Source organism: Ptychodera flava, chromosome 18 (assembly GCF_041260155.1).
Source record: "Ptychodera flava strain L36383 chromosome 18, AS_Pfla_20210202, whole genome shotgun sequence".
Classification (NCBI taxonomy): Eukaryota; Metazoa; Hemichordata; class Enteropneusta; family Ptychoderidae; genus Ptychodera; species Ptychodera flava.
The window spans coordinates 23,094,743-23,122,444 of record NC_091945.1 but is presented as its reverse complement, the minus strand read 5'-3'; the positions used below and the strand labels follow the sequence as shown (position 1 = coordinate 23,122,444).

The window sequence follows — 27,702 nt, the reverse complement described above, 5'->3', positions numbered from 1 at the left end:
TACAGTGTGAAATTTATTTTTATTCTCATCATCAATAATTCCCATTGCATTTTATAATACAGTTAAAACAGGAAACCCAGTATTTGGATCATTTTTAATTTGAATAATTCAAATATTCACAATATTTTAAGAATTTTTCTTGAGAAAATGAAAGGAAGGCTGCAGGTATTACTGAATACTGGATCAGTAGTACTTAAAATTTATTAAATGACTAGTTGACTCATGTAATTAAAAAGTATAATGACAGTGTACAATGCCTCATAAAAGAATTTTACCAGACTTAAAATACATCATATATGTTTTGAAAAAAGGTATGCATAGACACAATTATGTATTATCGATATTTACGATTATATTGCCTTGAGATCTATAGAAAAATATATGTCCCATTTTTTGTTGTCAATGTGTAAGTGTGCGCTTTCACAGTCATATGATATATAACCATAAAATATGACACAAAGTTTTGCCAATATCCCGTGAGAGTCAAGCCCAAAATAATATCTATATTCACAGTCCCTCTATCCATGGGACTGTGCTATATCGAACAAAATTCTTTCAAAAACATTCATCGGAAAGTTTTATGTTTTAAAGATACAGTACATCTTTACTTATGGCAAAATGGATACGAGCAAAGTAACCACAGTTTTTGCATCAGAACAGTAAGTCTGGTTAATGCTTTCCATGACAAGTTTATACATTTGGCATGGCTAGAAATTGATGAGCGTATTACAGAACACCCCTTCAATATGTTTCATACAGTTGACAGAATTGGCCCAACCTGCATTTCAAAGTAGAAAGTACACCGAACAAGTTTGAAGGTACATGTACGAGCATGATGAAGATTGTGGATTTCTATGATTACAGCAGTGGATTATTTCCATGATCTCCATATAGAGTTAATGTGTCTAACCTACATATAGCTCCTGGCTGTAGTTTTCAGATGCATCACCAAGCGGGTGTGACATTATAAGGATGTGATTACAAAATCGTAGAATGGTCTGATCTGCACAATTTAATGTCCCTGTTTTTATACAGGGCATGCAAATAAGTAGAACATATATATACTGTTGTACGACTGAGATAACAATGTCCACCAGTGTCAAATCAGTGACCAAGAAGTGAATAAATTCAATCAAGTATGCAAATTAGAAAGGTACCTTATCATATGAATATTTCATATTAACAGAATTTGTGCCCATTTGACAAGTCTGTGGTATTTCATCCACAGCAAGTGTGCACATACAATGTAGTAACACCACAGCTGGACCAGTCTAAGTTGTCTTTGTCGAGGGCTTTTAAAAGTACAAGATATCCTATGCAAATTTACTGAATGAGATAATAGTGATAGAGTCTACTTAAAAACTTCTTCATATATACCGTACAAGTACTGTTGTTGTTGTGTTGATGGAGGATGGAATTACAGTACTTGTTACACATCTACTGAAATTTGACTGTCTCAGTCTTTTCCCTCCACTCGTCTTTCTCTCTATATGACGATATACAGAACAATAAGTTACAATGCTTTAATATTTACAAAAAAGTCTGTCATGGCACGTTCATCCTTTTCTGAAGAATTATTCAAATTAGTATTTTTGATACACCTTTTTAATATCCTGGATGAAAATTTGATAAAATGGCGCCCTCATGTAACCAAAAAGTGTAATAAATGTTGGCATGCAACCATTATGTTCACTGGAATGAGCAGTAAACTTCCTCCACATTATTTGTTTACATTTTATTGCCTGGAACATAAAACTTGTACTCACCAAATGGTTAGCTCTCTTTCTGTTCTTTTTTGAACAGTTTTAGCATAGCAACTTTGCTTTCTGAGCAAACATGCTTGCTGGGGCAAAGTTTGCAAATATGGCATTTATACTTATAACAAGGATAAAAAGTTGCATCAAAATTGATGATTTCATTGTCATGAGAAGGGGTGGCAAATTTTAAATCAAGAGTACATTTTAATGTACTTGGATAAAACAAAATTATCGCATTTTCAGTAAAACTGCAGAATTGATGACCTATATATGTATGAAATATTTCAATAGTAATTTTCTAAACACTACTAAATTAGAGGCCTGCTTTCTGAATCATTGCAAAGTAAATTTTCCTCAATGTCAATGTCACTATCTGATAGCACTTCCATTGAATGGTTGGTCTCCTCAGTCCTACTCTGCTGAACTGATGTATTTTCTTGTTCGCTGGCTTTTCGCTCGATATCCCTCTTCATTAGATGGTTCACAGTGCCAGCCCCTACTGCGTGACTACTGTTGTTGACACCAGTTCGTAAGCAATCTCTGAAACCAGGACAAATATTCAAACTTTTGAAAACGCTATCCTTTCATTTATGCACATTCCCTCCACAGGGACTGTGATAGATATTAGTTCTGTACACACCATGGTCTAAACTCTTCTTAGTAGTGTGGACATGAAACTGTCAGCTTTAAGGTATAATGAACCTTGCCGATTGATTTCCGGACTCTCAAATTTCATAATACCATTCTGATCTGCTGATTGTGTGGATGCTCTCTGAAGCTTGTGGAGGAATGAAGAGTTCACCATCTCATTGCCAGAAAACTGAAAATTTAGTTATTCCCTACAAAGTTCAGATTTTAGTTTTGTATATCTGTAAATTTCATGTCATTTTTCACTCCAAGAACAACATTAATTTGCTATAACTTTTTGAATTTTGGAACGTACAGGTTTAAACCTTCAAAAACTAAACTGCATGTATTTTTGCACATATGCAGTTGTTTAAGATCTTATACCTTTATACTGATTGATCTTGTTTCTTTATTACCATAAATGACCCTTCATGTTTTGCATACATGTACACATGTATCTGCTTATCAATTCTCTTCTGCTTGTATTTCTGCATAATCAAGTATAGACTTAAGGTAGAACGCACCTCGGGGACAGACATTCGGACTCTCAAACTTTTACATTTCGCTTCTGATGTATCACATGTGGGGGTTCATTTTAAAGCTCTTGGTGAAAGAAAACTTTTTACCGTCTTAGTTTTTCGAAATTCGAAAATTTTTATTTTTCTCCATAGAGCTAACACAGGGATGGCGGCCATTTTTAATTTCTAATATCGGTAAATCTTGGGTAATTTGTTTCTCTAGTACCAAAATTTGCACGGTGACCCCCTATTTTTATTCTTGATTTTGAAAGAGAATGACTGAAAGATTCCTTGAGGAAAGTTAGAGCAAAAGTTTAAGTCTTTCACTTTCGAGGTGCATACTACCTTAATCATTTGTTCACAATGTGCCTCTCAAAAATTTGTCATCCACATGCTGCAAACTGTCATGCTTGCCAAACAGGATGTGCAATGCTGTCTCAGAGCTGCTCATGCGTGATCTGCTTTCAAGAATTTGTGAATTATCTACGTAAAACATACTTACAGCAGCCAGTCCATGGCCATCAACAAACCGACCCCACCTGCAGGCACTCCCAGTGAATTGCATATGAGAACAATGACAACTAAACTTGAACTTGGCACAGCTGGAAGACACATGGACAGCGCTGCGGATAAGATTCTGCCAGGGAGAGAGGAAAGTGACCAAAATTATTATTCATTTACGATTGTGGTTCATTGACGAGGACTGAAAATGTTTTTCCATCTTAAATACTAACCTTGATAAACAGTTATACTCATGGTCTAAGTCTACACATATGCGACTCCAATCGAGAATGTTTCTACATTTTTCTATCAATTCGTCAATTCAACAGCTCCCTGTATACAATCAATGACCAAATTGAATTTATTGGATTTTAAGTGTGTCCTCTAGGTTATAATGACATAATCAAGAAACTTCTTAAGGTAGAATGTGCCTCAGGGACAGATATTCTGACCCTAAAATTTCAATTTAACTCTTTTCTGATCTACCACTAGTGGGGGTTTCCTAAATACACCCACTCAATGCAAAAATGTCCTAAAACAGGCACTCTGGTGACTTTCTTAATTAGTGTTTGCTTTCCGACGTCAGTTTCTACCACAGATATTTTTCTTGAGGTATATAAAAAATATCAGGGAATGAAACATCACACTTTATATTCACAAATTTACAAATATGCTCAATCTCCTAATGATACCAGTACATGATTCCTTATTATTTTTTCTGGCAAAATATATTATACAGACTAAACATTGGTTTGTTTCCAGAAGACATAAAAACAGTCTGCAAATTAAAGTAAAAGTTTTGTCAAGTCAAACTCGTTTGGTTGTAATATGATCTCCTAGATGCTAAAATACTGACTTAATACTGAGTAATAGGCACTAATATGTGTTGAATCAGACACAATGCACATACCCACACGTTTGCATACATGTAGTTATACACCTTGATTTTGTGACTTCGACTTTTGTGTACAGAGAGATAGAAAAACAACTTTGAGGTTGGGGATCGGGTAGTACTTGAAATCCCTGTAATCATTTCACTACTTACCCGGCAGCCACATACTGGCCGACACTGAGGTAAGTTCCTGTTCTCTGTGCCAGCCAGATAGTGCTTGACACGATGAACAACGAAGAGCCATCGCCCTTGAAGCAGAGGCACAGTGACAGGACAAAACTTGTCACACTCTTGTGCATTCCTATGGATTCACAACCTTGCAATACAAACGGAAAACTACCAGCGCTGTTGGTGAAAGCGAGATAAAAACAACATTGATCAACTTTGTGACTGGTACTCCAACAAATAGCACATAATTGGGGGATGATACCCCCTCTCCCTCGACAAATTGTTCTTGACACCTGGTTTTTGTACAAGTTTTGTTGTGCCAGTTCATGGTCATTAATAGTCACAAGACCAGATTGTTTCAACCTTTGACCCCCATTTTAATATTCAGGCATCAAAGGTTTAAACTTTGACATGGCATTGAATTAATGAGTATAACACTTTGGTGGTGATTGGGATAGGCTAGGCTTGTGATGTTGATATGAGTTGATATGAGTTGACAGTGTTTTCCTCAACTGTCTAGTGCATCATTTGCTGAGATATTGAAAGCATGTCCGGAGTAAGCATAGCCATTCAGTACATGATCATCCTACAACCAATATCTACAGTATGCATATCTTGGTAGTGTTGTAGGCTGGCCTGGTTGTCCCATTTATACATGCAACATTTGTCCTCTAATCTGTCAGATCAACATATGGTAATTTTATAAATTATACAGAGCAAAATGTTGGGTATACACAAGTCTCAGGTCACAGGATTTACTTGCACTGTCATCTATAAAAAGTATGCATACTGATGTAGAGACCAAAGAACTCACCTTGTCCGGATGATGAAGGCAGTGACGAGAGCTTTACGCACTCCCCAGTAAATACGATGGGCTATCTTGCATGTAAATAACAGATGAATCAATGGAATTGTGATCAGCATGTGGATTGCCAGTCCAGCGGTGACAACTACGGTAAACATTGCAAGTTCCTGCCAGAGTGTAGCTATGCTGTCTGTTTTTAGAATGGACGCTGCAATCAAGCTTGCCGTACCAACTGGAAGAGTCCTGCAACGATGAAAGTATGTGCATAGCATTGATTGAGACATCATGTTACAGGAATAATGAGGAAAAGAATTTCAAATCCTTTTTTTTACTTTATAAAAAAAATAAATCACAAGTTATTAAAGTACACATATTCATTTGCTGGTAACTGGTTTATAAAAACATGAATTGCCATGGAAATGAAAAAAGATTTTTTTGACTTCTGAAATGTTTATCTCTCTTTCTTGAATGTATGAGTGTAACTTTAGAACAGCTGATATTATTTGAGCAGCTTTATCTTTCTTCTTCTGCTCCTGTTAGTCATTAAAATGCTAGATGTTCACTGCAATATTACAATTTGACACCATTACACATGTACATGTACTATGAACATTGCTATTGCAATTAATAACCTTGTTAGGCTGGCATTCTGCTTGTCTACAGGGATTTCTATGTTCAAACAAAATATTTCATACTGTTGTGGATTCACACTTGGTGCATGTCATGAAAGTACAGGAAAGATGTCAAAATTATTCTGTTGAAGACTTATTCTGTTGGGTTTCACATCCCTATTTTTGACAAGCAGCTGATGCCAAGAATGTACAAGCACTTGACTGAGAATAAATAACAAAGGAGAAATGTACAGCAAAATCAGTGGCTACAGAGTTAGAGCGCTATGAGAAGGTGGAAATATGCAGAGATTCTCAGCAAGAATTTTCAGTTAATAAAAGGGAGACTGGAATTGAAAGGCATAGATGAGAGTGGGGGGTGGAGTACGGGGTGGTGGGGAGGGGATGTATAGTTTGAATGACTTATCAGAAAGAAATGAGGGAAATTATCGTACTTACCATATAAAAGCACCGAATAACTTAAAAATAACAACTCTGACAGCCCAGAAGAAATCTAGCAGTGGTTTTGTCCTGACTCTTTCAATGCTCATTGCAATGCCACAGGCTACACAGAACAACACCAACCCTGTGTCAGATAAAAACAAACAACAAATAGAAAGTGAATAGAATGACAAAAAAGTAGTGTCAATGTCACTGTCCTCCCATTTTACAGAGATACTAAGTACTAGTACACACATGACATTGCATTCTTACAGGTTGACTATTTCATTGCAAGCCCAAATTAATCTTATACTCAAGCAATATGAAATGCTCTATCTCATAATGACCTTTACACATCTGACAGAAAACAACCCTAGGATCAAGACTATCATGTTTTACAGCAATCTAACAAATACTTTGGGAGAAAATGATTTTTGACAAAAAATGGGAAAAATTGCCCCAAAAATACAATATGAAAATTTCACCACAATTTGAACAAATCTGAAAAAGGCCAATTGAACAAATCTGACAAAGGTCAACCATAGGATCATGCATACAAGTTTTCAAGGCAACGGGATGAGCGCTTTCAGACAAGATTTTTGACAAAAAAAATGGGAAAATCGCCAAAAAATACAACTTTCAAAATTTCACCACAATTTGAAGAAATGTAACTTAAGTGACTATAAAGAGCTGCATACCAAGTTTCAACAAATCTGGCCAGCGGTTACAATAGTCCGTGGGCTAGAGGGGGTCTACGTGCACCCCCCCCACAGGATAACAAACCTGTATTTTTCAGAACCCTTGGGATCCCTAGAATACGAAATGGAATTTTAACAGGAAAAATATAGGGACGCAATAGCTGTTATGGTCATGTTTGAAGGGTACCGCAAAATCACGATTTTCCAAGCCAAATGCATTTTCGTCAAATCTGTCTTCTTGTAAGTCATGTGCTGAGCTCATTTTTTAACATAACCTCACTTGTTTGGTATCATTAGAAAGGGAATTTATTCCTCTTTAAGATGACATATTGCATTATGCAATATCTTCTACAGTTTTTGTCAAATATAACCAAAACTTACCCCTTACCCCAAAATTTAACATTGCAAATTACAGTAAAACTCAAATTCTACCAATTTTTTAGCTGGGCATAATAAATATGCATTGCTTTGTCTGAAATCTGTTTTATTTGATACAGGGACATGTCAGAAATATGAAATAGACTTTTAACAGAAAAAATATGGGAATCTACAGCTGTAACAGTCATATTTGAAGGGTACCGCAAAATAACAGTGTTGCAGATTTGCATGCATTTTTGTTAAAACTGTCTTCCTATAAGTTATCTGCTGAGCTTGTTTTTGAATATAACCTGGCTTGTTAGGTATCATTAGAAAGATAATTTACTAATCTTTGAAATGACATATTGTAACATGCAATATCTTGTGTAGTTTTCATGATATCTAACCAAAACTTACCCCATACCCCAAAGTTTACATTGAAAATTTCAGTCATAGCTAAAACCAAATTCTACCATTTTTTTAGCTTGACACAAAAAATCTGGCCGTTTTTGCTATGAAATCTATTTTATTTGGTACAGGAACATGTCAGAAATATGAAATAGACTTTTAACAGAAAAAATATTGGGAATCTACAGCTGTAACAGTCATATTTTGAAGGGTACCGCAAAATAACAGTGTTGCTGATTTGCATGCATTTTTGTTAAAACTGTCTTCCTATAAGTTATCTGCTGAGCTTGTTTTTGAATATAACCTGGCTTGTTAGGTATCATTAGAAAGATAATTTACTAATCTTTGAAATGACATATTGTAACATGCAATATCTTGTGTAGTTTTCATGATATATAACCAAAACTTACCCCTTACCCCAAAGTTTACATTGAAAATTTCAGTCATAGCTAAAACCAAATTCTACCATTTTTTTAGCTTGACACAGAAAATCTGGCCGCTTTTGCTATGAAATCTATTTTATTTGGTACAGAGACATGTCAGAAATATGAAATAGACTTTTAACAGAAAAAATTTGGGAATCTACAGCTGTAACAGTCATATTTTGAAGGGTACCGCAAAGTAACAGTGTTGCAGATTTGCATGCATTTTTGTTAAATTTGTCTTCTTATAAGTTATCTGCTGAGCTTGTTTTTGAATATAACCTAGCTTGTTAGGTATCATTAGAAAGATAATTTACTAATGTTCAGAATGACATATTGTAACATGCAATATCTTGTGTAGTTTTCATGATATATAACCAAAACTTACCCCATACCCCAAAGTTTACATTGAAAATTTGAGTCATAGCTAAAACCAAAGTCTACCACTTTTTAGCTTGACACAAAAAGTCTGGCTGTTTTTGCTATGAAATCTATTTTATTTGGTATAGAGACATGTCAGAAATATGAAATAGACTTTTAACAGAAAAAATATTAGGACTCTACAGCTGTTGCGGTCATATTTTGAAGGGTACCGCAAAATCACAGTGTTGCAGATTTGCATGTATTTTTGTTAAAACTGTCTTCCTATAAGTTATCTGCTGAGCTTGTTTTTGAATATAACCTGGCTTGTTAGGTATCATTAGAAAGATAATTTACTAATCTTTAGAATGACATATTGTAACATGCAATATCTTGTGTAGTTTTCATGATATATAACCAAAACTTACCCCATACCCCAAAGTTTACATTGAAAAATGCAGTCATAGCTAAAACCAAATTCTACCATTTTTTTAGCTTGACACAAAAAATCTGGCCGTTTTTGCTATGAAATCTATTTTATTTGGTACAGGAACATATCAGAAATATGAAATAGACTTTTAACAGAAAAAATATTGGAATCTACAGCTGTAACAGTCAGATTTTGAAGGGTACAGGAAAATCTCAGTATTCCTGACTTGTGTGCATTTTTGTTGAATCTATCGTCTTTTAAGTCATCTGCTGAGCTTCTTATAGAATATAATATAAGTTGTTAGGTATCATTAGTAAGATTATTTACTAGTCTTTAAAATGACATATTGTAACATGCAATATCTTGTACAGATTTTTATGAAATATGACCAAAACTTACCCCATACCCCAAAATTTACATCGAAAACTACTGTCATAGCTACTGTCAAATTCAAGCAATTTTTTACGCAGACATAAAAAATTAGACAATTTTTTGTATGAAATCTGTTTTATTTTGTATTTTGCCATATCAGAAATATGAAATGAACTTTTAACAGAAAAAATATTAGGACTCTATAGCTGTAACAGCTGTATTTTTAAGGGTACAACAAAATCTCAGTATTCCTGATTCGTATGCGTTTTTGTTAAATCTGTCATCTTATAAGTCGTCTACTAAGCTTGTTATTGATTATAACTGGGTTTGTTTAGTATCATTGAAAAGGTAATTGAATATTCTTTACAATGACATATTGTAACAGGCAATATCTTGTATATTTTTCATGGAATATGACCAAAACGTACCCCATACCCCAAGGTTTATATTGAAAGTACTGTCATAGATAACGTGATCAAATTCCGTGAATTTTTAGCTAGACATGATAAAAATAGCTTTGTTTCGGTATTAAATCTGTTGTATATGGTACTGGGTCATGTCAGAAATGTGAAATAGACTTTTAACAGAAAAAATATTTGGACTGTATGGTTGTAACAGCCATATTTTGAAGGGAAATGCAAAATCGCAGTACCGCAAACTGGCACCTTTTTTGTTAAATTCTTCTTCTTGTAAGTCATCTGCTGAACTTATTTTGTGACACAACCTGGTTTGTGAGGTATCATTAGTAGGGCAATTTATTTTTCTTTAAGATGACATATTGTCATATACAATGTCATTCATAGTTTTCCAAGAATATGGTCAAACTTTACCCCATACCCAAAAAGTTCAAATCGCAAATTACGGCTTATCTTAAATTCTACCATTTTTGCTGCACATAATACAAAAGGCAATTCTTGTTTAAAATCTGATTTATTTGTTACAAAAGTATGTCACAAGTATAAAATTAACTTATAACGGGAAGATGATACAATTTAGTAGCCATTTCGATCATTTTTGGAGGGGGAACCCATATATTGCAAATGTATGTGTTTCGGCAAATTTGCCCTGATACCTGGGTACCCTTCCAAATATGATCCAAAAGGCTACAAAATCATATTATGTTCCTGTTAAAAGTTAGTTTCATATTTGTGACATACTTTTTTAACAAAATCACAGATTTCATAGATTGCATACAAGCATTGCCTTTGGTATATAAAGTTAATAAATTGTAAAAAAAGGTAGAGTTTCAGATTTGCAGTAATTTGCTGTGTAAACCTTGGGGTATGGGGTAAGTTTTGGTTATATATCATGAAAACTACACAAGATATTGCATGTTACAATATGTCATTCTAAAGATTAGTAAATTATCTTTCTAATGATACCTAACAAGCCAGGTTATATTCAAAAACAAGCTCAGCAGATAACTTATAGGAAGACAGTTTTAACAAAAATGCATGCAAATCAGCAACACTGTTATTTTGCGGTACCCTTCAAAATATGACTGTTACAGCTGTAGATTCCCAATATTTTTTCTGTTAAAAGTCTATTTCATATTTCTGACATGTTCCTGTACCAAATAAAATAGATTTCATAGCAAAAACGGCCAGATTTTTTGTGTCAAGCTAAAAAAATGGTAGAATTTGGTTTTAGCTATGACTGAAATTTTCAATGTAAACTTTGGGGTAAGGGGTAAGTTTTGGTTATATATCATGAAAACTACACAAGATATTGCATGTTACAATATGTCGTTTCAAAGATTAGTAAATTATCTTTCTAATGATACCTAACAAGCCAGGTTATATTCAAAAACAAGCTCAGCAGATAACTTATAAGAAGACAGTTTTAACAAAAATGCATGCAAATCAGCAACACTGTTATTTTGCGGTACCCTTCAAAATATGACTGTTACAGCTGTAGATTCCCAATATTTTTTCTGTTAAAAGTCTATTTCATATTTCTGACATGTTCCTGTACCAAATAAAATAGATTTCATAGCAAAAACGGCCAGATTTTTTGTGTCAAGCTAAAAAATGGTAGAATTTGGTTTTAGCTATGACTGAAATTTTCAATGTAAACTTTGGGGTATGGGGTAAGTTTTGGTTAGATATCATGAAAACTACACAAGATATTGCATGTTACAATATGTCATTCTGAACATTAGTAAATTATCTTTCTAATGATACCTAACAAGCCAGGTTATATTCAAAAACAAGCTCAGCAGATAACTTATAGGAAGACAAATTTAACAAAAATGCATGCAAATCTGCTACACTATGATTTTGCGGTACCCTTCAAAATATGACTGTTACAGCTGTAGATTCCCAATATTTTTTCTTTTAAAAGTCTATTTCATGTTTCTGATATATCTCTGTACCAAATAAAACAGATTTAATAGCAAAAACGGCCAGATTTTTTGTGTCAAGCTAAAAAAATGGTAGAATTTGGTTTTAGCTATGACTGAAATTTTCAATGTAAACTTTGGGTAGGGGTAAGTTTGGTTATATATCATGAAAACTACACAAGATATTGCATGTTACAATATGTCGTTTCAAAGATTAGTAAATTATCTTTCTAATGATACCTAACAAGCCAGGTTATATTCAAAAACAAGCTCAGCAGATAACTTATAAGAAGACAGTTTTAACAAAAATGCATGCAAATCAGCAACACTGTTATTTTGCGGTACCCTTCAAAATATGACTGTTACAGCTGTAGATTCCCAATATTTTTTCTGTTAAAAGTCTATTTCATATTTCTGACATGTTCCTGTACCAAATAAAATAGATTTCATAGCAAAAACGGCCAGATTTTTTGTGTCAAGCTAAAAAAATGGTAGAATTTGGTTTTAGCTATGACTGAAATTTTCAATGTAAACTTTGGGGTATGGGGTAAGTTTTGTTAGATATCATGAAAACTACACAAGATATTGCATGTTACAATATGTCATTCTAAAGATTAGTAAATTATCTTTCTAATGATACCTAACAAGCCAGGTTATATTCAAAAACAAGCTCAGCAGATAACTTATAGGAAGACAAATTAAACAAAAATGCATGCAAATCTGCAACACTATTACTTTTGCGGTACCCTTCAAATATGACTGTTACAGCTGTAGATTCCCAATATTTTTTCTGTTAAAAGTCTATTTCATATTTCTGACATGTCCCTGTACCAAATAAAACAGATTTCATAGCAAAAACGGCCAGATTTTTTGTGTCAAGCTAAAAAAATGGTAGAATTTGGTTTTAGCTATGACTGAAATTTTCAATGTAAACTTTGGGGTATGGGGTAAGTTTTGGTTAGATATCATGAAAACTACACAAGATATTGCATGTTACAATATGTCATTTCAAAGATTAGTAAATTATCTTTCTAATGATACCTAACAAGCCAGGTTATATTCAAAAACAAGCTCAGCAGATAACTTATAAGAAGACAGTTTTAACAAAAATGCATGCAAATCAGCAACACTGTTATTTTGCGGTACCCTTCAAAATATGACTGTTACAGCTGTAGAGTCCAATATTTTTTCTGTTAAAAGTCTATTTCATATTTCTGACATGTTCCTGTACCAAATAAAATAGATTTCATAGCAAAAACGGCCAGATTTTTTGTGTCAAGCTAAAAAAATGGTAGAATTTGGTTTTAGCTATGACTGAAATTTTCAATGTAAACTTTGGGGTATGGGGTAAGTTTTGGTTAGATATCATGAAAACTACACACGATATTGCATGTTACAATATGTCATTTCAAAGATTAGTAAATTATCTTTCTAATGATACCTAACAAGCCAGGTTATATTCAAAAACAAGCTCAGCAGATAACTTATAGGAAGACAGTTTTAACAAAAATGCATGCAAATCAGCAACACTGTTATTTTGCGGTACCCTTCAAAATATGACTGTTACAGCTGTAGATTCCCAATATTTTTTCTGTTAAAAGTCTATTTCATATTTCTGACATGTCCCTGTATCAAATAAAACAGATTTCAGACAAAGCAATGCATATTTTATTATGCCCAGCTAAAAAATTGGTAGAATTTGAGTTTTACTGTAATTTGCAATGTTAAATTTTGGGGTAAGGGGTAAGTTTTGGTTATATTTGACAAAAACTGTAGAAGATATTGCATAGTGCAATATGTCATCTTAAAGAGGAATAAATTCCCTTTCTAATGATACCAAACAAGTGAGGTTATGTTAAAAATGAGCTCAGCACATGACTTACAAGAAGACAGATTTGACGAAAATGCATTTGGCTTGGAAAATCGTGATTTTGCGGTACCCTTCAAAACATGACCATAACAGCTATTGCGTCCCTATATTTTTCCTGTTAAAATTCCATTTCGTATTCTAGGGATCCCAAGGGTTCTGAAAAATACAGTTTGTTATCCTGTGGGGGGGGTGCACGTAAACCCCCTCTAGCCCACGGACTACAGAGTTTTAGCAATTTGCAGGATTTTTCCTTTTTTCCCCTTCATTTGCATATTTTTGACCTTGACATGTTTATTTCAACAAATTCACATCTCCACCCCTGGGTGCACCTGTCCACCAAATACTAAGATGTTAGATGCTGCGATTTAGGAGTTTTTAATGTGGACGGACATACATCCGCACATACTAACTAACATACATACATACATACTTACAGACAGACAGACAGACAGACAAACAGATAGACATGCATACATGCATACATTTATTTTTACAGCTTTTAACCTCCAACAGCCGACCAACTTGTCAATATCAGCTTGTTCAACTTGATACTACTGCTTATAATAATATAACGAGAGTTAATTACATATCAAGATTTATCAAGATTTACGTCATAAAAAACAGCATATCTGTCAGGTTATAAAGAATCTTAAGCTGGATATCTTTATCAGTATTTTCATCCTATTAACCAAGCACATTTAACTTTCAAACATTGCAAGTAAGTTCTGTTGAATAAGTTGAGCCTGTAGGTACTCAGAGAAAGCACACAGAAGAGACAAATGTTTGCAACTTAAGAAGTTCAAGGTCATCAAAAGCATTATAAGGAATCATGTAACACTTTCATTGCACTGTTTACACAGATTGCATAATTGCTATAAATAGCACATGAGGAATCTTACAGCCTAGCTTTACCATAAAAACCCTATCACTTTACTACTCTTTTAATTGACCACTCTATTTTTTCATCAAAAAGTAATTTTATTTTATCCTTACCAAGTCAACCATAAATGGAAATTGGAACTTTCTCTATCTCTATATATTTGACCAACCTATCATGACAAACTATTATGAGAAATTTCTTTCAGATAACATACAGAGCACAACATATGACGGTTCAGAATATGTCAAAGTTGGGATTCAGGAAAGTTGCCTTCACATGTTTTAATCCTCCAAGATGGTACACAGTGCACTATGAACTGTCAAAAAAATTGAACTTTCTAATAATTCTATACTAAAATTATTTTGGCTTTGTTGATTTCCGAATTAATTCAATTATTTAAAGTCATATTATTTAATTTTTTTCTGGGTGAATTGATAGGGTTTATACAGTACAAGAGTTACATACAATGTAAGTCAAATTCAGTGAAAACATGGATTACTGTCTAACATTGCATCATTCCTATAAATAACACCTCAGCCTGGAACAGCACAATCATAATCTGCTCATTCACACAGGCAGTACTTGATGACTTGAATGACCTACTACATTTCACCTATGTACCAAATTTGAAAGCATGGCAAAAAGTACCACAAAATTTGCAATTTCAGCTTGAGTTCACAGAGTCATCTTCAGGTCACTCCTAGGAACCTGCACACCCAATTAGAAAGTAATGGCATACACAGTTTAAAGAAGATTTTTTAACCAAAAATGGCAAAAATTGCCCAAAAATACAAATATGCAAATTTTGCCATAATTTTGATGAATTCTATTTTGAGTTATCACAAGGCACCTGCACGCCAAATTTTAAAGCGATCTGACCATTGGTTTAAGAGAAAAGATTTTTTACTAAAATGGCAAAAAAGAAAGAACAAAATTCATTAAAGATAGAAAGCATCAAATATTGACATCAAATCTATATGTTCAATGAGTTGGGCCTAAGGTACCTAAAACCCAAATATGACAATGATCAGATGAGTAGTTCCTGAGTTATTGATTTTTGACCATTTTCGCTGTTTTTTCTACCTCATTTGCATATCTATGAGACTAAAAAGTTCATTTTAACAACGTCACATCTACACCATATATGGCATCACTACACCAAAATAAGCTTAATAATGCAGCGGTTCCTGAGTTTTTGCGTTGGACGGACAGACATCCATCCATACATCAATCCATACATACATACTAACATACATACATACATCTCACATACAGACGTTTTTCAACCATATATTTTAACCTCCCAATTGCCATATATGTATGGCAAATGGGAGGTAAAAATCACATTTTTGCAAACCAAATGAAAGTTCTTAATTCTAAGGATGGAAATAAAATTATACAGGACAAACTCAGAAAATATTATAATAAGATTGGATGAATGTACTACAGGCTGTTTATGATAATCATGACTACAGCGCAGCACGTCTTGTAGATTTCCTTAGATTTTAACTTTGAATTGACAAAGCCTGAGCTGTAGGTCATGCCGAAATGGACAGATTTTCTTACTTACCAAGCATATTTGTGCTGTTGGATTTTCCAAGGGATTTTTCCAGCTCAACATGAGTCTCATTTGTCCCATTGATAAAGACTATGCTCACCTCCTTAGTATACAGTGTAATTGCCTGACACATAAAAGTTGAGTCTTGGTCAGAAGAAAGGATCAGGAAGTTGAGTGGACGTAAAACAAAGAACTCGATGATTCTGGACTAATGTGCTATTTCAAATTGTGTAGTCCCAACGGTGGGTGTGTTTTTTATCATGCGATATTTAATGTATGTGAGCACAAATTGAAATGACGAACAAGGTCATTAATTAAAATGTAAGTATGCCACATTATCTGTTTGTATGTTCTATGATATTGTTTTGCAGGACTAAAGAATTCCATACAGTGACAGTGTTGTATTCAAAGAGATACATCCTTTAAAGTGGACAAATTTCTAATATGCTAGACTGTATTCTTCTGCTTCACCATAGTCTGAGCTATCCAAATACTGTGAGCTTTACAGTTTATCCCACAGCAGACTGATAAACAGAGCAAGATATGGTTGTAGCTATTTAATGGCTTATTTGGCTTGTCATCTGTAACTATGTTTATTTTCTACGATCTTCTAATACCAAGGTCCATACACTCAAAGTAATTTCAAATTTAAGGACCTTAAGGGACTTTTTCAGCAATTTTGTAGGAGTTGATGTCTAAAATACCATTTTCCAGGTATCATTGTTAGGGTACATGTATATATCATTTTTATAAATCATTTTACATATCATTTTTATGATATCATTACCAATCGTTTTGTTATTTTTTTTAATTGTTGGTGGATTATCAATTTTCCAGGATTTTCTAGGACTAAACTTTATTTCCAAGGAGGCTTTGGAATTCCAGGACTTTCAAGGATTTGCCATGCGCAAATGGACTCTGTATTATACTGGCATTGCTTTTCCTGTTCATACATTTGGTATTATAAGTTGATCGAGAAAACAGCAGAAAAGACATTGCTATGTGTTTACATACCGACTGTATACAGGCAGCAATTATGTTGTCAGTGATAAGATTTCTGAGAATAAAATATGAACAATGACTGATTACGTTCTTTACACCTGCTAACTGGTGATCGTAGAAAACACACTGATTGGGGAAAAAAAATTTCAAAAAAATCAGCAACAGTAAGGTGCAATAAAATTGCTGTTATTGATACTGGTACATTTACATGTAATGTAAATTTTCTATTTTTCAATCTCTAACCATGTATGTCAAAAATCTGACCGATGGCAAGATTTTCTGCGATTAACTGAAAATCAAAAATATGCTTTATCTGAATTAATTGTGTAAGTGAAAAGACAGATATTATCCCTATTTGTTTAAACAGAATAATAGAAATCAGCCCTACATGTACTTCTTGCTTTATTTAATTTTAAATGGACAGTAACTGTAACTTTTGATGACTTTTTTTCATTATTTTTTTTTTACTGTCAGCTACATTTTCTTGTTCACCTAAAATAATGTTGGAGCACTAACCATTTATCTTGTCAACACAGCGTCTATGTGTGTAAAATGCAGTGTGGTATTGTTTACATTTGAATTTTAGTCCGGACCAGAATTCACATGTCAACGATAACAATGCAGTCTATACATACTGAGTTAATGAACAAGCTGAATACTGTGTGTCCATACATGTATTGAGGAGTAGAACAAGAAACTAGTTGACATTAACTCTTTGAGCGCTGACGGTCAATTTTCGTTGCCTTTACAATATATACTCCATTCAATTTTTTTCCAGATTTTTGCCAAAATTTTGACAAAAACTGTAGCCAATGAAATGTGATGTCAGTTTGGTCCAAAATTATCAAAACAATTACAGAAAAATTCATAAAAATTGGTAAAATGTTGCACTAAAATATTGGTTGGAAAAAATCACAGCACTCAAAGGTTTGAGAACAAACTGAAAAAATCATCAAAACTTACAGCTACCGGTACATGTACTGTTTAAATTTCCTCACCACCTCCTGATCTACTCTGATCTTTTCTGTTTGTAGAAGCAGATATGATTTAAACCTAATACCTCAAAAGATCAGCAAAGATATCCTGAGTTTCATAGTTTGATGTGGGACTGTCCTTTCCACCATCAGTGCTGTGTTTGCCAGGATGAATCGCCACAGTCAAGGTCAATCCCATGATGACAGCTGATGAGGTTGCCATGACAATGTACAGTAGACTGAAGCCACCCATCTTGGCGTTGTCTCTGACATCCAATGTAGCGACGGCTGTGAAGTGTGATGCAGTCAATGGAAATGAGAAATGAAGCTTGAGACAGATATATTTGGTGTTGGAATCTTATCAAATCAGACATGCTTTGTCAACCTAGCTGACGATAGAACTTGTTATTAGTCAATACAGCATACACTTGAAGAGAACAAGATAAGCCTGTGCATTATCAAGCAACATTTGAAATGAAGCTTTGAGAAATTTTCCCTTTTGCATGGCTTCTTTTGTTCAAAATTTACACAAGGATAGAGTCAAGGCTTGTGTGCAGACGACTACAAACTTTTAGAATCAAGAAGAAGATTGGATTGATGCTACTGAATTAAACAGGACTTAATAGCCAACGCAAAAGTAAATCAAAGAAACTCATTTTTAAAATCTGAGTACCTGAGGCACATTTTCACATGTACCTTACCCCTCTGAGCGCGAAAGTCAATTTTTGCTGCCTATGTGAAATGTGCCCCAGAGAATTCTTTTCAGATTTTTGCAAAAATTTTGATAGGAAAATACAGACTGTGAAATTTGATGTCCATTTGGTCCAAAATTATCACAAAAATTAAAAAAAAATTCATAAAAATTGATAAAATGTTATATTAAAATAATGGTAGGAAAAATTACAGCACTCACAGGGTTAATCAGATGATGAAGAACACATACCATATTATATAGGAGAACTGAAATGCCTCTGATTGAACTTTGAACATTGAACTTTGCAGTGCAAGTGTAAATGTAGCTGGCAGATGATTTTTACCTGTGATAACAGTTGATACAATCAAAGGTATGACAGCCAGCTGTAGACCACGAAGGAACAACTCTCCTGGCATATTGACCCACATGATAGCATCATTGGAAGGGTCTGCTCCCTAAGTAGTGGAAAAATAACATGAAAATTTGTCATGAAAATAAAATTGATTAATGCCAAAATAAAATATCTTTTTTTCTAATAAAAATTGTGTAGTTGCAATGCATATTATATATACATCTCTCTCTCTCTCTCTCTCTCTCTCTCTCTCTCTCTTCTCTCTCTCTCTCTTGGTGTATATGTACACTATATTTTTAATTGCAGTACAACCTGTATTATATAGTCACCTTTCAGAATGCTAATAGATATCATTGATAACAATATAATTTAATGTACAGCTATATTCATCTTGTGAAATTTTGCATCAAAGCCTGTCCTTTAATCCCAGACAAATATCCTGATTAGATACGTATCAGCTAGGGCAGGTTTTCCTGTTCATTGGATATTCAATATGTAGACGTGGCCAGAAGTGTAACCATTACAACACTTCACTCATTAAGTTGCTATGTATTTATTGGTACAACCCTGTTGTTTGTTATGAAATTATGAACCTCTGTTATGGGGCGAGGACTGAAAAACAAAACTAATTGACAAATGCTAAGAATACATGTAATTGACCCAAAGCAGGTACTTTGACCACACATTGCCTGTACCCATATTACTGAATGTAAAAAATATTAACTTTTTCAATTTTAATACTTTGGATGATGATAAATGGTAATTGGTTAAGTATTAACACAGCTTTCAAAATGGCCAGATGGATCTTTTGTCTCCTATTGGTTTGATATTTTATTCTTCTCAACATAGCAACCACAGTACAAACACTCTTGTTGCCATGAAAAATAAAGTGAGCTGACTATAGTTCATCAGAACATACTGAACAACTGAAAAGATCATAAAACAGTGCTCTTATTTTATGTGTGATTGGTGAGAGTATTAATATACGGTACCTTGGCAACAACGCCAATGATGAAACCAACAACAACACCAACCAGGGTCAGTATCAGCAGGAGGTTGTCCTTGATTGCTTTTACCACACATTTCCTGCTGCAGACACACCTTGGTGGAGCCATAATTTCTGTACAGCTCTGTTTGTAGTTACAATGTTCTTGATATACAGATCAACTGACCACCCAAACGGTATACATGTATGCACCAAAAGATTAAAAACGCCAAGGTGACTTTCATCAGTGATCGGCTGTCAAAGACACCAAAGACATTCCATATTGCACTCTTCAAGGATGCTAACTGGAACTTCTGAAACAAAAATATAGCAGAAGAAATTTACATGTGGTCATTGTGAACTTTTACGATCAGAACATGCTGCATGTGTGTGGAGCTCATGAAAGGATTTGAAGGATTTAAAACCATGGATGATATGTGGAACTCATGAAAATACGCAACAGATAAAAAAACCATGGATGAATAACTTCCATGGCTAATCATATAAGTCACAGTGCAACTTCTAAAATGACAGAATCTGAGAGAAACTGAATTGTCTTAGCACTTTTAGTCAACTTTCTTGCTTTAATTGTTGGAGCTTCGTAATTGTATATTTTACAAAAATGTTTTTCTATTACAGTTTTGTATATCTAAATTACAGAATTGCTGATCAAAACCTTTCATGTAGATTAAGATAGTGTCATCATTATTATTATTATCATTATTTTTCATTTATTTATTTACTTACTTATACTTTCATTATTACATAAAGTTTGATCTATTGTTCAAGGTCAGTGACCTCTGGTAAACAGTGCACAGTAAGAGAGTTCCTGCATGCATGTCATTTGTGTGCTGTAAACTCAAAGGTCATCAATTTGAATGCAAATGGAGAAGATTTACGATTAAAAATGTACTGAATATTGCAACAGATAATTCTTCCCTTGCCTTCATGGCCAGCTGAAGCAGTGAAAATGTCAGCCAAATTCTTTTATCATCGGTCATTGCTCCTTCACCTTTGAAGAAATGAAACGTGTTTCACTTGTACATATTCATTATTAATGTCATGGCATCAGAAACCTGGGAAAGGTATTTGTAATAAAAGTTTAAATCTTGTTTATGTGACCTGTTGATTTGATAAGACCAGTGAATGTTTCACATCCCTGTCAATCTCCTGAACATCAGCTGTACAGTTATACACATGGGGCGCCTTAAATAAAATTCTGTGTTTACCGTCCTCATGCCGGAAGGTTAAAATGAAGAAAACAAACAAAATGTTAACTCTATTACAAATAGAAATATTCTATTTCCAAAAGAAACCAAATAAAAATGAGCTTAGGATAATACACTTGTGTTTTTTTTCTGTGTTTGTTTTTTACCTGGCTGGCTGGTAGGTTTTTCAAAATTCAAGGACGGCAAACAAACAATTTTCTTTAAATGGCCTGGTTTTGTGTAAGCATTTATCAGAAACATTTTCACTTTCAGTAGATGCTGGGACTAAACTGCTTTGATTAAAATTCTAAACTTTTGTTTGGTAAATTAAAAATACTTCCCCATAATTTCCTGTTACAATACTATACTGTATGATATCCCTGTATAATATGATATGATAAGATACAATATATTTCTGGTATCAATCAAAATGGTCTTTGGCACTGTATACAGTGTTGCATGAGTATATGCTCTCTCAAAAAGTTAGGTCTTTTAGTCCAGATTTTAAAACTTCAGTACTTGCTGCTGAACAAATATGACTTGGCAGTCCATTCCACATGGTACTGTAACTGTCAGCACCAAATGAGCACAAACGATCACCATAGAATCTGAGCCCAGAATCAGATTAAGAAAAAAAGTTTATCACGTGAATCTTATTTAGGACCGGTTCCTGATTGTAAGTAAGGTTGTGATATTCACTGTGATAATTGCAAAACTAGGAAAGGATATATATGATATTAGTTTTACATTATTGTTTATGCAATCCGTTGATTTGTTAAGACCAGTGAATCACTGAATGTTTCACATCCCAATCAATATTTCCTCAACATTTGTAGAACGATTTGCTACAACACTGAGAAGTTTGTGCATGTCCAGCTTGAAAGTGGAACTTGCCTGGTCTCTCGGGGTAGTTTATCCTGAAAAAATGTCATTTCTTTGATTCAAGACTTTTTGTTTGTGAGGTTTTGATGTGACAGGGAATTACATCTTGTCTCAAAAGAAGAGAGTCTGACGTTGCTGTATCAACATGAAGAATGGATCCATTGTTTCCTCTGCCTTCGAAGACTATGTCTACGACGGCAACGACAGTTCAGAAGGATATGACAAACATGAAAGACACAGTGGCAGTTATTCTGTGAGCACATTTAGCCTGGTATTGGTGATGGTCCTGGCTCTAGGTCTTGTGGGCAACTCGGCATTCGTGTACGTGACTTTGAAAGTGCCATCCATGAGAACGGTGTTAAATGTCTATCTGATCAACCTGTGTGTTGCCGACACTCTCTTTCTTGTGACAGGCATACCGCTTGAGCTCTACTTCATTCATATGGAGGAAGTCAACGAAAAAATCCTGCGCTTCTTTCACAGCATCTTCAGTGTTATTCCGCAGTTTGCCGGACTCTTCATCGTGGCTCTAGTCAGCATTGAGAGATACATGGGAATATGCCATCCGTTCAGAGCCAGATACTTCCGTACCAAGAACCGCGTACGGATCTCTATGATGGCTTGCTGGTTGGCGGGACTTCTAATGTCCCTGCCACACACTATGAACTCCATTGTGGTGTCAACCGATCTCTTTACTGCCATCCTCATCTGTGAGATAGTGACCTTTGTGGTGTCCATGTGTACAGTGTTCATACTCTACACCATGATCATCTGTAAACTGAGAAGAGATGAGCAAGTCCTGGCTAAACCAAGTCAGCCGCACTGAAGGACAGAAGGCAAGTAACTGTGCTTTTGGTAGTGACAACGTCCATCTTCTTTGTCTGTGTCTCTCCGGAGTACATCATCTATTTTGAAATGACGCTGTGTTCACTGGACGCAAAGTCCGATGACACTGAACCGTATGTAACATTCAAGATGCTGGCTAAAACGCTGCTCTTTCTCAATTCTGCCGTCAACACTCTGATTTACAATGTCACTTGTGCAAGGTACAGGGAAGCATTTTGGAAGGCCTTTCAGGGATGGAAGTGTGAGTGGAAAAATCTCTCGGCTCACAGCGACGGAATGACCGCTCCTTCAAGTGAAATTACCACTGTGATGTAGATGAGTTTGTGACAATATGAAGATCTAACTTGAAGATGATTGCTGCCTTGGGTCCACTTACATATTGGAACACTGAAGTAATAACATATGATACAATAAACATTGACATCAGTGCCAAACACATGTACTGCACTGGATATCTTATATTGAAACTTGTGTCCAGGTTCAAGTTCTGTTGCAACAATTATGAACTGTCCCTATGATGTATTCCAACAAGCATAACCAAGTTATGCTATTTTTGCTTTTACCAAGCATTTTGAATGTATTTTTTAATATAAATCAATTTACTCTCTTCATGATTGTCAATCAATTTTCAATTTACATATTCTGGAGCGATCAACTAGACAGAAAAGAACATTTTACGATTCAGCGATTCACTTTTTCTGCAGAGGCTATATAATAGCTTTAGTCGAAGTTTGTCAATATTTAATGTGGTGCTTCGAGTTACAAAAAATATGCTAAAAGTATTTCTTTTGGGTTCATGTTTTGTCCTGGTTGTTTGTCACTTGTTTTATCTTGCTCTATCCCATTACCACATCTTCTCTTTTACTGCAGATGAAGATATTTCACCATCAGTTCAACATGGTTAAAGCTAGTGAATCATAGTCTGAGGGACTGTGTGTGAATGAAAGCATGTCCATGGTGCACTTTAATGACATAATGAACATTTTGAAGCCCCTGAAAACGTAGATACTGTAAACATGATTTTTATAGACTAAAGCTACTACAATAGGCCAAGCATGTAAGTGAAAATATATATGATTTTGGATCAATACCTCTTATTTCTAACTTGGCAGATGTAGCTGTGAAACTGTATGGTACATGTAGGTAAAGGGTTAATGTTACATATTGTAACAACACATACAACAAAATCAAACTATGGCAATAAGATTTGATGATTTTGTTTACAAAAAGCACAATTTCTCTTAGCTGTGGGTCCATAGCTGTGGTGTTTTCAGACGGGATTCCTGCCTTTTATGATTTTAACCCTATGGTGGCGGGTTAAAATCGTAAAAGTCAAAACCAGCCCGTAAAAGGCATGCAGAAATCCTATCTGAAAATACCACAGCTATGGGCCCACAACGAAGTTTCTCTTTTAGTTCTTTTCAGGGTATCAATCAGTTCCTTCAGACAAATGGGCATCAAATAGACTCTCAAAAGTAAGATAAGAGATCTGTTACTGCTTAGGGAGCCTTCAGTAATTACAGGGGGGGTGGGCCGGGGGAATTGGGGGGAGGGTCACTTTTTAGAAAACAGTTCAAGGGGGAGGGTCACTTTTTATAAACCTATCTTGGGGGGAGGGTCACTTTTGACAGAAGCTGATATTATGGCCAAAACTTTGATTGTCCGTGTGATATTTCTTGAAAAGGAAATCACAAACAAAATACGACCACACTTATAGACCGCCATGCATAGTGAATTGACATTTTGGTGAGATTCCAAAATCAAATTTCTTACACAACCATAGACTTGTAACCACTGTAGTCTAATCAAGAACAATAATCTAAATAATCAAGCATGCATAAATGCACAGATTTTTCTAATTTTGTACTGAAAAAAAATTATTCATAATAGACCCCAATGCATAGTGTATTGAATGACATTTTGGTGAAATTCCAAAATCAAATTTCTTACACAACCATAGACTTGTAACCACTCTAGTCTAATCAAGAAAATTAATATCAATAATCAAGAGTACACAAATGCAAAGATTTACCTATTTTTGTATTGGAAAAAACTATTCATAATTTCATCATAAACACCATGGATAGTGAACCAACTTTTAGATGAAATTCAGAAATCAATTTCTTGTACACAAATGTTCATTTTACTTCCCTATTCAAGCAAAGTACATTAAATACATTATCAAACATATATAAAATACAGATATAGCATGTTTTGTGGGGTAAATTGTCAATAATTTGCCTGATAGACTCCATGTATTATGATTTGATATTTTTGGATGAAGCACTAAATCAGCTACATCTTGCCTTCTTATAGTTGCACAAAATATGGTGACCCTCCCTAAACTGTATGAAATACCATATCTCTTCAAAAATTCTTGCGTGATAAATTGCGATTGTCCCTCCAAAACACCAGCCCTCAAGTATCCCCTCTGTAATTTGTCCCTAACATAACAATTGAACCAATTGTTATGTAAATTAGCTGATACTGTTTTAGTTATTCCCGGGGAGAATACCGCAGTGGTTGGGGGGGGGGGGGGGAGGGTCAAGTTTTAGAATGTCGGACAAGGGGGAGGGTCACATTTTAGACAGGAGGATAGGGGGGAGGGTCACATTTTACGGTACAGGTGTTCGCGAAATTCCCCCGGCCCCCCCTGTAATTACTGAAGGCTCCCTTAAAAATCACAGTAGGTTGGGTATTCCTAACAATGCAATACAGTAATAGTAATACTTATCACTCAGTGGGACCCTAGTCATTAGGAAGCCCATGATGCATGCACTTTCCAAAATGAACCTATGTCTGCGAGGTGGCAGGGGTTGCAAAGGTTTCATTGTTGAACCAACACTGACTCTTGTCAAAGGTTTCATAGTTTACCTCGCCAATACGGCAGAGCTAGCCCACTTTCTCTATTTATTAGACCGTATATAGTGCATGCAATGATATTGATACAACTATATTAGGACGCGTACCACTGGGTACGTCCATTGTACTACCTAGATGCAGTATAGCAGCTCCAGGTTTTGCCAGGGGTTGTGGGTAAGACGGCAAACCCATCCAACATCCATGATCTACAACTTTTTGACAAAATCTCGAGTTACGGGAAACGCTGAGGATCGCGCGACGTTTCGAGTACATGTACCTGGGTACGAGTGCAGTTTCGATGCAGTTGATAGTCACTCGTAAAAGTCGTCGCCGGTTCACATAATATTACGTTTGGAAATTGTAATGCTCACCTATTGCAGCTCTCAAAGCCTGTGATACAGTGTTTCTAGGCGCGCTTTATTGCTCCCTACCGCGTAACATCTTACAGTGTGCGCCAAGGTGAGAACGACCGACATGATGGGGGACATAAACAGGAAGTGAAACGCATGTGACCTGATGACCAGAGCAGAGCAAAAGTTTGATGACCTAACATCAGAGTGACCCAAGATGATCTCGAAAACTAACAATGAGGGCGCTATCGTATCTCTAAACTCAGTGGCTCTTTAACCCTTTCACATTGGCTCTCTTAAATTTTCCGTGTTTGTTTTTCCGGTTACCTAGCCATGAATTATCATGTTGATAGCGGGATGTCTCAATGCTTCTGCTATGAATAAAATTTAATCAAACTTTTTGGAAAAAGTTAACCACAGTTTGAATTGAAATTCATTTCGTCAGGATAAAAAATGGTTCGAAACACTTTGGGCAGGCTATATCTGTCTATATACATGTCTATATGTTGAATACTCGCCACAGGGGCATATAAAGGAAAAACAATAGACAAGTAAGCACAAAAACAGATAAACCGACAATCGACATACAAACCAACTAAACACGAGACAAAGCGATGAACAAGCAAGCAAGTAAACAAACAAACAAGTCAACAAATATACAGACGACTGCATAAAGTATGTGACAAATAATGTATAGATATGTACAATTATGAGAGTTGTTATCAACGTGTACGTACAGTCACCGAACGGTCCTTCCTTTAGATCACAGTTAGGGATACACAATTTGATATTCGGAGGGGGCTTGGAAGATTGACTTTCTCAAGTAAGTTAATGCATGGGTGTTTGTACCCATCAAGCCCAAAAGTAGGAAAATGATCAATTATCTTTAAAAACCACCAGATTTGATTGATATTTGGCCTAATTATTGGAATTATTAGATTCTTTAAAAAAAAGTCTGCCTAAATCTTGACGAGTTGAGTCACGTGACCAAATCTGATATTTTCCCGCCAAAATTTACGTCTTTATTAATTTTAATATTCCAACCGTAAACCGTTAAATTTTCTTGATTTTCTTTGCACTTTTGGAAACGACATTTATCATATTCTTTCAAAAATACATGGCACTCTTGAAACTCTATCTATACTTCTTTCTGATATTCAAAATATTCATGTAAAACGTCAAAAATATTGTATTTGTTGTTTTTTGTGAAGAAATAATATTCAAAATTCAATAATTTTGCATCTGCCACTAGTTCTAACACAAGTTCCAATCCCATTTTACATTAATTGGTCATAATATTTTAAATATTTTAATGTTTAACGGTTGGAATATTCAGTTATTTGCAATATACAATTTTGGCGGGAAAATAACAGATTATGGTCACGTGACCTGACTTGGGTAATATATTATGATAAATTTCAGCTTAATCAAATGCGAAACATACTTTTGACAATTTTCACAATTTTCTGACCAGGTCTGATTAAAAAGTATGTTCAAACTGATTTTACATGTATGCAAGCCTATGCCCATGCAT

At 34.8% G+C, this 27,702-nt stretch overlaps 2 protein-coding genes across 2 annotated transcripts; one reads left to right on the top strand and one right to left on the bottom strand.

Annotated features, from left to right (window-relative positions):
- LOC139117186 (excitatory amino acid transporter-like) lies at window positions 1-26,328 on the bottom strand. The gene is made up of 12 exons (XM_070680077.1): window positions 26,190-26,328; window positions 20,028-20,334; window positions 19,027-19,138; window positions 18,076-18,277; window positions 17,028-17,070; window positions 16,026-16,137; window positions 6,336-6,462; window positions 5,278-5,511; window positions 4,449-4,640; window positions 3,405-3,539; window positions 1,066-2,297; window positions 1-1,003 (listed from the first exon to the last, which is right to left on the bottom strand). The coding sequence occupies exons 2-11, from the start codon at window positions 20,148-20,150 to the stop codon at window positions 2,066-2,068; spliced, it is 1,512 nt and encodes a 503-aa protein (XP_070536178.1). The 5' UTR covers window positions 20,151-20,334; window positions 26,190-26,328; the 3' UTR covers window positions 1-1,003; window positions 1,066-2,065.
- Window positions 22,256-22,936, top strand: LOC139117669 (somatostatin receptor type 2-like). Its single transcript, XM_070680911.1, has one exon. It carries the CDS (start codon window positions 22,256-22,258, stop codon window positions 22,934-22,936), a length of 681 nt encoding a protein of 226 aa, XP_070537012.1.
- Window positions 26,329-27,702: the final 1,374 nt, after the last annotated feature.